Source organism: Doryrhamphus excisus, linkage group LG12 (genome assembly GCF_037039965.1).
Source record: "Doryrhamphus excisus strain RoL-2023G ecotype Guam linkage group LG12, RoL_Dexc_Guam_v1.1, whole genome shotgun sequence".
Lineage (NCBI taxonomy): Eukaryota > Metazoa > Chordata > Actinopteri > Syngnathiformes > Syngnathidae > Doryrhamphus > Doryrhamphus excisus.
This window is the reverse complement of record NC_136368.1, coordinates 13,677,867-13,692,829: the sequence shown is the minus strand read 5'-3', so window position 1 is coordinate 13,692,829 and position 14,963 is coordinate 13,677,867. Positions and strand designations below refer to the sequence as shown.

The 14,963-nt window shown below is 43.2% G+C and overlaps 1 protein-coding gene across 2 annotated transcripts; it reads left to right on the top strand.

Annotated features, from left to right (window-relative positions):
- Positions 1–538: 538 nt before the first annotated feature.
- f5 (coagulation factor V) lies at positions 539–14,713 on the top strand. Of its 2 annotated transcripts, none has more exons than XM_078795104.1 (25): positions 539–866; positions 1,265–1,347; positions 3,687–3,809; positions 4,689–4,901; positions 4,982–5,155; positions 7,008–7,229; positions 7,306–7,471; positions 7,577–7,757; positions 8,829–8,925; positions 9,004–9,209; positions 9,297–9,444; positions 9,523–9,735; positions 9,808–11,374; positions 11,439–11,607; positions 11,679–11,915; positions 11,983–12,196; positions 12,292–12,471; positions 12,543–12,659; positions 12,732–12,803; positions 12,872–12,957; positions 13,025–13,180; positions 13,251–13,395; positions 13,456–13,607; positions 13,679–13,861; positions 13,948–14,713. In XM_078795104.1, exons 1-25 carry the CDS (start codon positions 574–576, stop codon positions 14,092–14,094), a joined length of 5,544 nt encoding a protein of 1,847 aa, XP_078651230.1. In that variant the 5' UTR covers positions 539–573; the 3' UTR covers positions 14,095–14,713. The 2 variants fall into 2 exon arrangements, with proteins under 2 accessions (XP_078651230.1, XP_057938856.2); XM_058082873.2 differs by having other exon boundaries at positions 11,436–11,607.
- Positions 14,714–14,963: the final 250 nt, after the last annotated feature.

Here is a 14,963-nt window from a genome sequence, read left to right as displayed (position 1 = left end):
ACTGTTGACAACATCAAAATAAGGCAAGATACTTTATGTATTACATGCCGAAGACAGCTGGGATAGGCTCCAGCATGCCCGCGACCCTCGTGAGGATAGGCGGGATAGAAAATGGATGATCACACCATCTATATCAAACGATAAAACGTTGTTAGTTTTTAGAGGGCTTCGTAGTTGAAAGATGTGAATCGTTAGCTTGGTCATATTAATACACATGCTTAAACCACATCAAAATTTGTAATCCATCATGGTCGTTTCAAGTGTTCCCCCCTTCCTTGCAAACTCCACACAGAGATGGCAGAGGGTGGAATCGAACTTGGGTCTTGTAGATGTGTGGCCTGCACGCAAACCACTCCCGTCGCCGTGCGGCCCCAATAGACACTTTGAGACCATATTTTTGTACATCATTTTTGTTTAGAAGCCCTAAACTAATTTTTCTACATTTCTGTGAAAAGGTTAAATGAATGTACATTTGTTGGTGGACACTCGTGGAGATGTCTGTGAGTCAGTGCAAAGGACATGAGGCTTCAATCTGAGCACAGAATAAATATACACATAGTTCATTGCCCTTGCATGTTTGTGTCATCAGTGAGAGATAAAGCTCACGGTGGACCTTTGTGTCTCACACACAGCACAAGCTTGGACACTTTTGGAATAGAGGAGAGTCTCACTCAGGAAGCATCAGACAAAGCAATGGGACTTTGTGCCCAGACTGGAGATCCGAGTCTCCTTGCTACAATCCTAGTTCTTCTTCTAGCCTCCATCCACGTGGGAGCCAACGTCCAGCCGCACCAAGGCAGGAAGAGGCACTACTACATAGCTGCTGTGGACATAGACTGGAACTACCAGGGCAATGAGACAAACAGGTATGCCTTTTTAATTAAAGGCAGGGAACCATTTTTGTATTTTGACTTGATGTTTTATTGTGATGCATATTTAGAGTGGCCGGACAGGAGCAGATGGGGGTAGAGAATAAGGGAGTGTGGGGACAAGGAACAACAACAAGGAATGATTTTTGGGTTCAAAAACAGCTACATAAGTAAAGATCATGAGAATTATCCAATGTTTAACTGCTGTAAAATGCCGGCTTACCATCTTATAATGATTGTATGAGATAAAAACAATACACTGTGTCCTAATGTGGCTGAATGATTGTTAGTGTTGTTACTGTTTCCATATCTTTTGCTGATATAACATGAAGACATCATGTTTTTTTTTTTTTCCCGAATGGGACAATTATAGTTTTTTAATACTATTTCTTCAGATTTTTACCCACGTACAAGAAAGTGGTTTTCCGGGAATACGAGAAAGACTTCACACGAGCAAAGATTCATCCACCCTGGTTAGGTAAATATGTCATTTTAAACAACTGTAACTTCTTTACAGTATTGGAAAATAATGGTGTATATTCTGACATCCAAGCATGTTCATTTTTATACCTACTTGAGTTTTTAAATCATTGCCATTTTCAAACCATCAAACAAAAGTAAAAGTACTAATAATTCTAAGCATCCTATCAGATTAGCCTAGGCTGCTCTTTGCCACTAGAGGGTGTTTATATTTGTGTATACTGAGTCCTCACTTCCTTTTTCTTTCTATGGCGTTCATTAGCATTCACTCATGTTTTTTACAGCTAAGCATGTGTGGCAAGTTTATTTCTTTCATAATAATTTTTCCCATAGGAAATACTGAAATGGAAATAGGATATAATCTGTTCCAGGATTATACTGTAATTAAAGGCAACAATTTTATGTAACATATTAATATTACAAATTGACAGTTGCTAAATGCATAATAAAATTAATGAAATATTTTTAAATGAAAAAACATTTAATACATGCATCAAAATTTAAAAATATTGTTTTTTAATTTAAAAGAATGTAACCGCTGTATAATAAAACAAAATACATATAAATCCATATATCGATATAGAGCAAAAATTTAAAAAATTCCAAAAGTAAAAATTTCCATGCCATATTTAGTACAACAATCATTTTCCGGTGGGTTAAAATTAGTAATGCCTATGAATATTCTCATTCATCCAGGTCATTGTATTCTCAGGGAATTCAATCAATCACAACTGGACTGGTCAGGTTGTCTTATTTTTCACCATCCGAGCAGGCGTCATCAATTCAGGCTCAAAGACTAGGGGCTATATTTTCGTAGACCAGGTGCAGGCCAACGGGGTGCAGCGTGTCGCACCCACGCCTCCGTCACTCCCACCGGCGCAAGTGGCAAAAGGAGAGAAGACGTAAGAGGGCTTAACACAGCCGAGTATAATCTTAACTAATCAAATAAATTCCTCCCATTGCTTTTGAATGCGCAGGGCTCACTGGACTGCTCATCAGAGGCCACAATGCGCGTCACCACATGGTCCACCTTGCGGGATGCATGTAATTGATTCCTGTGTCAAAATTAAGTCGCAATTACATTAAACACAGCAGCAGGCTAATCCAAGCATCATGATTGCGATCCATCTGCATTCCTGCTCTGAAGAACCTTTAATGGTGTATTCTCTCCCGGTATCTCCTCCTCATCTGTTATATGTGTGATGTAGTTGTCATGTTGTTATTCTTCCATGCCCCTAGATGACACTAATGTGTCCTAACTGTGTTTATTTTGTGTAAATAATGGAGCAAAAGTGCTTGCATATCGGGAGGAGGTTGCTAATAGCCGTTTCACACCACAATTAGTGGCCACATTCAGTTACCGATGCTGTAGAAAGCCTAACACTAAAATGCCAAAACTACTTACCATTGAAAGACGTGTTGAAGTAACCTCTTTTCTTGAGAAACTTCGGACTGTCCAGACCATTTTTGTGGGAAGCACCAAATCCAAAGAAATACAGCTGAATAGGTGCAGATTGTGGAAGAACAAGAAGGCTTTCTGTGCTGGTTATCATGTATAGCTGCTCTATAGGAGTCCACAACTCAATACAAAGGGCCGAAAAATGACCATAATAGGTCCCCTTTAAGACACGACTGACTTACATTTCTCTTTTTTTTCTCTTTGAATGAGATTAATGAGATAACAGAAGCCGTGGCTGTTTGTGGTTGGCTGAGAGATGTGAACTCATTAGTTGGCATCATACTTTCAGCTGACATCAGGTTGAGTTTTCATTATGCATGACGTCTTTGATCTGACATCAGATGTGCGCAGGGTGCGCACACCTTTGGTGCCCTGTTTTGTCATGAAATTTTCACTGCATCTCGGCACAACTCAGTCTACCAGATTACCAAATAGGCTGTGCACAGTGGTGCGCTGGACAAAATTAGCACTGCACGGTGTGCGCCACACTCCGCCACCCTGCGCCAACTTACGCTGCGCCACGAAAATAGAGCCCTAGGTGGGATACATAGTAGTCAGACTAGATAGGACAGCTCTCATCTGAGAACTTGGTGCAAGATACAGTCTATTTATCCTTTAAAGGATGTGGCAGGTCTAGACTAGTAGTGTGTCCCACCTAGTTTTTGAGCCTGAACTGATGGAGCCTGCTCGGATGAGAGGCGAAACATCTTCTAAGACAACCAGCCCAGTTGCGATTGATTGGATGCCCTGGGAATAAAATGAGTATTATTTACATGAGTGGCAAGTGTTAAGTGGATATTTGTTGATGTTTAGGATTCTTCTTTTCTGCTGAGTCAGCAACAACCCGTGTAGTCACGTTTGTTTTTCCAATGCTGCAGGTCTACTTGGACCTACGCTGAGGGGCGAGGAAGGCGACACCATTGTCGTCACTTTCAGAAACATGGCGACACAACCATGCAGCCTCCACCCACACGGCATCGCTTACGGGAAACAATCTGAGGGTGAGTTCCTGTTGAGTTCACCTCACCCGCCATTCTCCATTCTACCGTCACAGGCTGTGTCCTAAACTGGGGTGAACCAAAATGACGTACGGTATATGTGTGTGTTGCGGTCATGTCGCAGCCAAGCCTGATGTTGGGGGTTCCAAATAGCAGGCTGGATTGATCAGCACAACAAACAGTGTTGTTTGTCTTGTTCTCAAACATTAACTAGAACAGGGCAGATGATTAAACTACACAATACTGAAGTCCAACATGATGCGACAGGTTTAGAAAAGTCTACTAGTTTACTGTGGATCCAGGAAATTATTGTAAACAAACAACCAACAGGGTCTCTAATAAGAACGTTTATGTTTTTTGTGAACTCCACAAAATTTGAAATATTATGAATGGTCAGCTCACAGCTAGGAGACCAGGGTTCAATTCCACCCTCGGCCATCTCTGTGAGGAGTTTGCATTTTCTCCTTGTGCATGCGTGGGTTTTCTCCGGGTACTCCGGTTTCCTCCCACATTCCAAAAACATGCTAGGTTAATTGGTGACTCCAAATTGTCCATAGGTATGAATGTGAGTGTGAATGGTTGTTTGTCTATATGTGCCCTGTGATTGGCTGGCGACCAGTCCAGGGTGTACCCCGCCTCTCGCCCGAAGACAGATGGGATAGGCTCCAGCACCCCCGCGACCCTCGTGAGGAAAAAGCGGTAGAAAATGAATGAATGAATGAATGGTCAGCATCCCTTATCTATCTCTGCATGCGCTTTAAAATGTTGCTTATATCACTCATCTATTGGTGTGAAAGTCATGCGTGTTATACTTTCTGTGCTGTAGTTCAGCGCTAGTAATGGTGAGCAGTGGAGAACTGTGCTGTATCTTTGTTCTCGCAGGAGCGCACTACTTCGACAACACATCCCAAAAAGAAAAGAAGGACGACGTGGTGAAACCCAACAGTGAGCATGTGTACAACTGGGAGGTGACGCCAGAGGTCTCACCCAAACCACATGATCCCGCCTGCCTCACCTACTCATACATCTCCCATCAAAACGTGGTTGAGGACTTAAACGCGGGACTTGTCGGCACTTTGCTGGTCTGCAAGCGCGGTGAGACGACTTCTCAATGAAGGGAAAATGACAAATGGACAAAGGACAGTCGTGCCTTTGAATGATGGCCTTCTTTGCAGGAAGCTTGGACGACACTGGGAAGCAGTCTGGTGTAAACCAGGAGTTGGTGTTCCTCTTTGGGGTGTTTGATGAGAGAGAGAGCATCTATAAGCCATCATATATCTATGATGACAACACCTCAAACCGCCACGTCCACTACACCATAAATGGCTACACGAAGGGAGCGCTACCTGGTAAGTCCGTTGTGATATCACTAGAATGCCGCTCAAACCCATCCCTAGCTAGATGTGGCCACTAACGTCAACATAAAAAGATATGGTCTCAAAAGTTTCTATTGACTGTCGGTGTACTATATAATATAATAATATATAATATATATTATATATTATCACATACTACAGTATTAATTGGTCCTGTACCCTAGAAACCGCCCATGAATGATACGGGAAAAGGCCGAAATGATACTGTGTTAAAGCCCAGGGCAGTGATACTGATAAAATATAGAGTTTAACCATGTCCAGTATCAGCCCCCGTAGCTGTCCACTCAGAGCGCGCTGCTCTGGTATCGTGCCCGTGAAACAACCAATCAGAGAACAGCGCACGAGCGTGAACACACAGCGTTTGTTTTGCTGCCGTCTGTGCTCTGTCAACATGTCAGCGGTTGACACTCCCGGCGAAAGACAAATAGAGAAAATAGCAAACAGAATATTAGAAATGGAACGTTTTATCACCATTAATGAGGAGGACACTCTTGAAATGATGGAAAAAACTAAAAATGCAAATACAAGTCGGAAAACCAAGGGTCGACCTCAAGCTTTTTTCTGAATGGCTCATCAACTGCAAGAACGAACGAAGACTGATAGAAAGTATTCCCCCGCCTGAGTTAGACAAATACGTGTCTATGTTTATTTTATCAATCAGAAAAGAAAATGGGGATGAATACGAGCCTGATTCTCTAAAATCAAAATTCAACTCTCTGGCACGTTACATGATAGAAAAACAAAAGTACGTGATAATAAGCTCATGATTAAATAGTATGTGATAATAAGATCATCACATGGTTTGTCTGGTATCAGGCCCAGTATCATGATACCTGGCCTGATACCAGACAAACCATGAGATAACCTATAATTATAATATAATAATATAATTATAATATAATATAATAATATTATAATATAATGCGGTCTCGGGCTGATACTGGCACGCAGGGGCATGATACTGGGCCTGATACCAGACAAACCATGTGATGATCTCATTATCACATACTATTTAATCATGAGCTTATTATCACGTACTCATTCATTCATTTTCTACCGCTTTTTCCTCACGAGGGTCGCGGCGGGTGCTGGAGCCTATCCCATCTGTCTTCGGGCGAGAGGCGGGGTACACCCTGGACTGGTCGCCAGCCAATCACAGGGCACATATAGACAAACAACCATTCACACTCACATTCATACCTATGGACAATTTGGAGTGGCCAATTAACCTAGCATGTTTTTGGAATGTTATCACGTACTATTTAATCAAAAGACCATTTTGTTTCCAGAAAATGTTCAGTTTATTACATGTATTATATCTAAACAGTGTAAACACAATAATTGCAAAAATATTTCAACAATAATATTTTATCAACAGTCTTATCTTTTTTAGTATCTATTTTCTCTATTTGTCTTTCGCCAGGAGTGTCAACCGCTGACATGTTGACAGAGCACAGATGGCAGCAAAACAAACGCTGTGTGTTCACACTCGTGTGCTGTTCTCTGATTGGTTGTTTCACGGGCACGATACCAGAGCAGCTACGGGGGCTGATACTGGACATGGTTAAACTCTATATTTTATCAGTATCACTGCCCTGGGCTTTGACACAGTATCATTTCGGCCTTTTCCCGTATCATTCATGGGCGGTTTCTAGGGTACAGGGCCAATTAATACTGTAGTATGTGATAATTATAATTAACCTATAATTATATTATTATATTATAATATATAATATAGGACCTTTAAATATAAAGGTGTGAAAGATAAATGAGAGATAAAGGTGTACCTGCTTGAAAGGTGACGTTGTCTCTGTTTGCGTTGCAGGTTTGAGTATGTGTGCGTATTCCACTGTAAGCCTTCACTTGCTGGGCATGAGCTCCAAGCCTGAGCTGTTCTCGGTGCACATGAATGGGCAGGTGCTGCAGCAGATGGGCCACAAAGTGTCGTCGCTGGGGCTCATCAGTGGCTCCTCTGCCACCGTCAGCATGGTACCTGTGCACACCGGGCGTTGGATGCTGTCGTCACATGTGCTCAAGCACATAGAAAGTAAGTGAATCCAGTGAAGCATTTATTACATACAAACATTAATAGTAACAAGGATGGTGGGGAATAACATTGGCAGTGGGTATGCACGCCTTCGTGGATGTGAAGAAGTGTGAGGCTTTCAAAGCACCCAAGCGTGAGCTAACCCGGCAGCAAAGACTTGACAGCAGGGAGTGGACATACTATATCGCAGCTGAGGAAGTTTTTTGGGACTATGCGCCTGAAATGCCAGACCACATTGATGAGTACGACATTTACAGCAACATTCCAATAAAAATCAAATATTACACATTGCATAAATACAGATACCTGCATCCTGGATTGTGAAGCTCTTGACATTCCTCCTGTAGGAGCTACAAGTCTCAATACCTGCAGCAGTCAGCAACACGTATCGGTAGGAAGTACAAGAAGGCGATGTACACGCTGTACAACAACGAGTCCTTCACAGAGCGTATAGAGAACAAACAGAAGAAAAGTGAGCTGGGGATCTTGGGTCCAGTGATCAGAGCGCAAATTCAAGATGTCATCAAGGTGAGACCAAACTCCATACAAAGAATATGAGCAAATCAGTAGGTTTGGGTTATGGGACGATCCGACAACAAAATCATACTCCTAATCCATTTCCTCTCTTGGTGATGTTTGTTGTGTCTGGAGTGAACTAAGACCAAATGAACCGTTACAAACTAAATGTGATTAGATTGTGATGACAAAAGCTGCCCCGACTATTAATGACACACACATAACAGGCCTGCAGTTCTTTGGCTGTTGTTGTGGAGACTTTTGTGACTCTCGGCTTAGTTGTCTCTGTGCTGTAATTTTGGTCAGCTGGCCACTCCCGTCAAGGTTCACCACTGTGCCATGTTTTTGCCATTTGTTCATAATGGCTCTCACTGTAGTTTGCTGGAGTCCCAAAGCTTTAATTTTTTTTTAACCATTTCCAAAGCTACACGGGGGACAAGTGGTTAGTGCGCAGGCCACACAGCTAGGAGACCCATGTGTGGGTTTTCTCCGGGGACTCCAGGTTTCTGCCACATTCCAAAAACATGCTAGGTTAATTGATGACTCCAAATTGTCCATAGGTATGAATGTGAGTGTGAATGGTTGTTTGTCTATATGTGCCCTGTGATTGGCTGGCGACCAGTCCAGGGTGTACCCTGGATAGGCTCCAGCACCCTCCGCGACCCTCGTGAAGATAAGCAGTAGAAAAGGAATGAATGAATGATCCATGGACCCCCACCAACTCCATATCCCTGGGTTTGGGTACTTCCAAGTGTCGGAAAAGGATGGGAGTGGCCCATCCAGTCCAGGGTGTACCCCGCCTCTCACCTGAAGACAGCTCGCGACCCTCGTGAGGATAAGCGGTAGAAAAGGAATGAATGAATGAACCTTTTCCAGACTGATAGATCTAAATTAATCTCAGTTTATTTATGTTTTAATGGGGGGGTAATCCCTTTTTCACACAGTTCCGTGTCGGTCTGGATTTTTTTCTCCCTTAATAATAAAAATCTTCATTTAAAAACCACATTTTATATTCAGTTATGTTGTCGTTGACTAATATTTAAATGTTGCATGAGGATGAGCTAACTGAAACCATTTTGCCAGGTCGTGTTTAAGAACATGGCCTCAAGGCCGTACAGCATCTATCCACATGGACTAACAATCGAAAAGTCTGAGGAGGGGGTAAACTACCCTGAAGGAGGTACAGCGTCTTTATTATTATTTCCATACACAACATGAAACTCTGGAAAATATAAGAACATGTCCATGTGGTTACCAGGCAACCATTCACATGCCGTCCAGCCGGGTGAAACGCACACATACGTGTGGAAGGTAATGGAAGAGGATGAGCCTCTGAAGGGAGACCCTAGATGTTTTACAAGGTTGTACCACAGTGCCGTGGACACGCCACGAGACATCGCCTCAGGTCTGATTGGACCACTCCTCATCTGCAAGAGTCAGTCGCTCAATGTCAGGAATGTGCAGGTAAAATCAAATTGTCTTGGCTATTTTTCTGCGTAGTACCCACAGATCAAATACAGATCTATTTACGTTCTTGATCGACTTCCACAGGTAAAAGCAGATAAAGAGCAGCAAGCCATGTTCGCCGTGTTCGACGAAAATAAGAGTTGGTACCTGGATGACAACATTCGGGGGTTTTGTAACCCATCCCGAGTCAACAAGGCAGACCCCGGCTTTTACAAGTCCAATGTCATGCACAGTGCGTCACACGGTCACATCTTTCTTAGTGTTGTGTGCTGTCACTAATGACTAATGCTCCTGATAATTCTCCCAACAGCAATAAACGGCTATGTGTACGAGAGCGGGCCACTCTTGGGCTTCTGCAATGGCGATGTCGCAAAGTGGCACATCTCTAGCGTTGGAGCACAGGACTACATTCAGACAGCCACAGCCTACGGGCACACGTTTGAACTGAACAAGCGCAAAGAAGACATCCTTAGTCTCTTTCCCATGACAGGAGAAACCATTACGATGAACATGGAAAACATTGGTCAGTCAATTGTTTGAATTAATCTCTGGTAATATGGAGACTACATCCAACTTATATATCTTTTATGACCAGGTGTCTGGCTTCTGGCGACGCTGAATTCTCATGAGACAACAAAAGGAATGCGCATAAAGTTCCAGGATGTCGAGTGCTTCCGTGACCACTACTATGAGTATAACTACGATGAGCCAGAAAAACAGTTTGAATTGTTGAGGCCTCCAAGCTTGGATGAAATCAAGAAGAAGGAGGAGGAAAAGAAGAAGCAGAGGCTCAAATCGTCAAACGCTGTCCAGACTGATTTTGACACTGAGATGTTTGCAAATGAATTAGGCCTGAGGTCACTGAAGAAACAAAACAAAGACTCAGTGGAGAGCATTGAGAAGTTGGACTTGTCTTTCCTGGACTATGATGCCGTTGATGTGTTGGACGGAAATGTCAAGCAAGCTACTTTGGTGACTAAAAGCACAAAAAGTACAATCAATTATAGTCCTAGTCTTGATAATAAGACCAAGACCAATGAAACCGCACTTTACAACACTACAGCATTGTTAGATTCCAGGGAAGTAAAATCCAATTTGCAAACTGTAAGACTGAATGTAACCTTAACAGGTGAACAGATGGAGGAGAGCGTGATGCGAGGGGATGTGTTTGCCTTCTCCGAGGTTCGATCGCCTTTCAGCCCGGATACACAGTCAAACCATTCATTGTTGAATACAATTTCTCAGGATATTAGGAGCCTGCTGCACATCCAGAACAGGACCGTGTTTGGTTTGAAAGATAGCGAAACCGTCAATGAGGGTGGACCTCAGATGGACTCATATAAAGTTTTGTTACCAGTAGATTTCACCCCAGAAAATGGCACAGTGAATTCAACCCAATCCAATCCACCAGGGAACACTACCTTAAAGACCGGTACATCTACCTCCTTCAACGATACTCAGATCTCAGGAAATTTGTCACTTGCCGGTAGACTTCATAGCAGCTCGGAGGCGTTACTTGGTTCAGAGAGCAGTGAGGAAGTATTTATATACCTCAAACAAAACCACACAGAAGTGATTAAAACCACTTCTGTGAAGACAAAGAGTGGCAACTGGACATATGACGGAACTCACCAAAACATACCAACGGAAATTCCAGACCATATGATGAAGTATGTACAGAAACAAACAACACCAGCACCCAAAAGGACACCAAAGATGCGAAGAGTCACATTCCGAAAGCAGCCACAGAAGGGCTTAGGCATAAGGACAAAGAGGAAAAAGGAATATAAGCCTCTAGTGATAAATGGTTTACCACTTTCACCACGTGGATTTAACCCTATTATGACCCCACGAGGGTCACGACCAGTTTCACCGCAACCTGTCCCACAAGAGGAGGAGCTCATGAACAAACCTGTGGTCATCGGTGTGCCGCGGCCTGATTTCAGCGACTATGAGCTTTATGTTCCGGGAGAGGAACCTAATCATTTAGCATTAGAAGAATTGAAAGCAGATGAATATGATTATGTGAACTACAAAGACCCCTACAGTGGTCATCTAGACATCCAGAATATCGACGATTTCAAGCAATCAGGCCTGAATGTCAAGATGTACTTCATCTCTGCAGAGGAGGTTGAGTGGGACTATGGTGGCTCGGGACAAAAGTAAGCTTGTAACTTTTTTTTTAAGTGGTTTGATTAAATTCTAAATCGGAATCTGTTGCAGCAGGAGGCAAGGAACATCACAGCTAAACAATCGGCACACAAAGTTCAAGAAGGTAGTATTCCGGGGTTACATGGATGGGTTCTTTAGAATACCAGAAATTCGAGGTGAGAAGGAAGAGCATCTTGGTATCCTGGGGCCTGTCATAAAGGCAGAGTACGGACAAAGCATCATGGTAAGCAGATGATAAACACCATGAGCTGCTGATACTCCTTGGATTGTTGAGATGTGTTGTTCTCTACATAGGTAGTGTTCAGAAACAATGCCAACCGACCTTACTCCTTGCACCCAAATGGGGTCTCCTACACCAAGTGGACAGAAGGTCTATCCTATGAGGATGGCTCCACAGCTTCATATAAAGGTGACAATGAGGTTCTCCCCAATACCACCTTCACATATATCTGGAAGGTCCCTCGAAAAGCTGACCATACCCTGGATGAGCCTCGCTGTCGGACGTGGACGTACTATTCCGGTGTTAATCCTGTGAGTACCTCCTATTAATCGGGTAATAGAACATTTGAAGGATTTTTCTTCAAGTATTTCCTTTCAGGAAAAGGATATCCACTCTGGCTTGATTGGGCCTTTGCTAGTATGTCCAAACGGCACCTTAAACAACATGACGGACATGAGCGAGTTCACACTGCTCTTCATGACCTTTGACGAGTCACAGAGCTGGTACTACGAAACAAATCATGAGATCATGCAGCGGAAAAACCGAAGAAGATTTCAGGACCCCAATTTCAAGGATGACCTGAAGTTTCCTTGTAATCAGAGCACATACATCTCAACATATGTACTTTTTAAACATGAAATTGCATATAAAATGAAGTGCTAACATGATGAAAATACTTTTCTTTAGCTATCAATGGCATCACACATAATCTCAAGGGCTTAAGGATGTACACCAAACAGCTCGTGCGCTGGCACCTCATCAACATGGGCTCTCCCACTGACTACCAAAGCATCCACTTCCATGGACAGACGTTTCTCCACCAGCAGGCTACCAGCAACCGACATGCCGTCTTTCCGCTGCTTCCAGGTTGCATGTTTTCAAGGGCAGTATTTGCGCCTTCCGGTTGAATGCTAACTTATTTTTATTGTTACATTCAGGAGGCTTTGCTACCCTGGAGATGTATCCATCCAAGCCTGGCTTGTGGCAGCTAGAGACGGAAATTGGCGTCAACCAGCAGAAGGGGATGCAGACTCTCTTTTTGGTTCTCGATAATGGTACCACTAATCCCCCGGTATAATGTTTTGTTTTTGTAGAAATTGACATGGTTCTTGCACGTGTTCTCCAAGATTGCAACCGCCCACTTGGGCTGGAATCGGGCAGTGTGAAAGATGGACAGATCACAGCCAACATCACTCGAGGTAACTGCTGTTCCACATGTCTGTTGACAAAAAAAATAAAGATAATGACCTCTTATCTCTCTTTGAAGGCTACTGGGATCCACATCTTGCCCGACTGAACAATCAAGGCAAATACAACGCATGGAGCACAGACCAGAATAACAGCTTTATTCAGGTATCTCCAAAACGATCCATTTGCATTCAAACTATTTACCGACCCGTATGTTTCCTCCTGGGTACAGGTGGATTTTCAGAGGCCGGTCGTGATCAGCCAGGTGGCCACACAAGGAGCCAAGCAGTTTTTCCAATCACAGTTTGTGACCAATTACAGTATCTCCTACAGTAACGACCACAGAAGGTGGAGCCTTTATAAGGGCAACAGCAGATACCCAATGAAGGTTGGGAGGACTTCAATCACTGACACTGCAGGAGAGTGCAAGTGTTGTCTTTAAACGACTGTATTGCCAGGTGTTTGCTGGGAACCAGGAAGCCTATGAGACAAAAACCAACACCTTTTTCCCGCCTGTGATTGCACGGTTCATTAGACTCCACCCCCTTCAGTGGCACAACACAGCCACAATCCGCATGGAGTACTACGGCTGCGAGTTGGACGGTAAGATTTGACAGTCGCAAGGTCGAAGTGAATGCAAGGTTTTTCTTTGTTCATCAAAAGGCTGCTCTGTGCCTTTGGGGATGGAGAACGGACTGATTGAGGACCACCGCATCACGGCCAGCTCCACAGCCTCTAACTGGTACCTGGGATCCTGGGTGCCCTCGTATGCGCGCCTAAACAAGCAGGGCACTGTGAATGCATGGCAAGCTAAGGTAAAAGACGTCCAAAAACTGCAACAGCAAATAGTGAAACCTGCTTTATGCGCTTGTCCCTGTTTCTGCAGTACAAAGACATGAAGCAATGGCTTCAGGTAGAATTACCAGAGGTCAAGAAGATCACAGGCATCATCACGCAAGGAGCTAAGTCTTTGGGGAAGGAGATGTTCGTCACCTTCTACTCACTCCAGTATAGTGACGACGGAATCCACTGGAACGACTACAACGAAGACGAGGACCGACCACAGAAGGTACGCAGCTCTCGAAAAAACATGAAATTCAACATCATTCCTTGTGGTATTCTAACCTAGATTTCCAATTCTTTGTCCGGAATCAGATTTTCCGCGGAAACGACGACAACAATGAGCATGTGAAGAATTTTATCTACCCGCCCATTTTTTCCCGCTTTATCCGAATCATCCCCAGAAACTGGAAGGGCTCCATCACTATGCGTGTGGAGCTGTTGGGATGTGACTTTGAGTGACTCAAGCATATACTACACCCACAGGTTACTTCATTGGGTACACCAACGCCATCAAATGCAGTTACAGTTACAATAACTCACACTGGCAGAATATTTACAGCTCCAGTTAGCAAATACAACCACAATGATAAACACATGCACTGTGTCAAAATCACAAAGTGTATCTTTGTCATTTGAGATGAGACAAAAAAGGTCTTCAATTTCAGCTAGTCCCACACTGTTGAGTTGAAAGCAATGATTGCCGTCCACCAAAGGTTAGATACATCACATTTGTCATCAAAACTGTCATTGTTATGATTGTAATGTTACCGTATTGTCTCATAGATGAATGCGGGATTTACTGTTGAGGGCCTGTTGTGTACATTTTTACATCCAAAAGACAGTAAAAAGTTTGATGTGATTGTTTAGTTGAACATTTATAGTACATGTTATACAAAAAATTGGAGGAGGCCCAGTGGGACATTTATCCATTTGTGGATGGCGTTCACATGGGTGCCAACAGGCGTGAAAATCTCAGCATGAAGCTTTGAGACATGAGCATTAATCGAGACTCACTTAGACTGTTGATGTCTGATGAGGTGCAGCAGGTCAAATAATTAATAAAGTAAATAATAAAGTATATCCATTTGTCATTCTATCTGAAACTTCACTCACTCTTGCTCACGTGTCAAACTCAGGCCCAGGGAACTGTTAGGAAAATAGCATCAGTGTAATTTTCAACCATTCTTAATAAAGGTGCCAGATTCTGAACTGCAACAGACTTAAAATGGCAGCATTTTTACACCCTGTCTGTACAAAATAACAAATTGAAGAGGCACAACACTGTCAAAAGTGAACATTTTAACAGTAAACGTACAGTAAACGCGTCA

What these genes read in the sequence shown, in the direction of transcription:
- f5 (XM_058082873.2), top strand. Translation starts at nt 574, where the DNA reads ATGTTTGTGTCATCAGTGAGAGATAAAGCTCACGGTGGACCTTTGTGT. An exon ending in GATTCATCCACCCTGGTTAG is followed by an intron (nt 1,348 to 3,686) that starts GTAAATATGTCA and finishes CCAATGCTGCAG; the next exon opens with GTCTACTTGGACCTACGCTG. An exon ending in TTACGGGAAACAATCTGAGG is followed by an intron (nt 3,810 to 4,688) that starts GTGAGTTCCTGT and finishes TTGTTCTCGCAG; the next exon opens with GAGCGCACTACTTCGACAAC.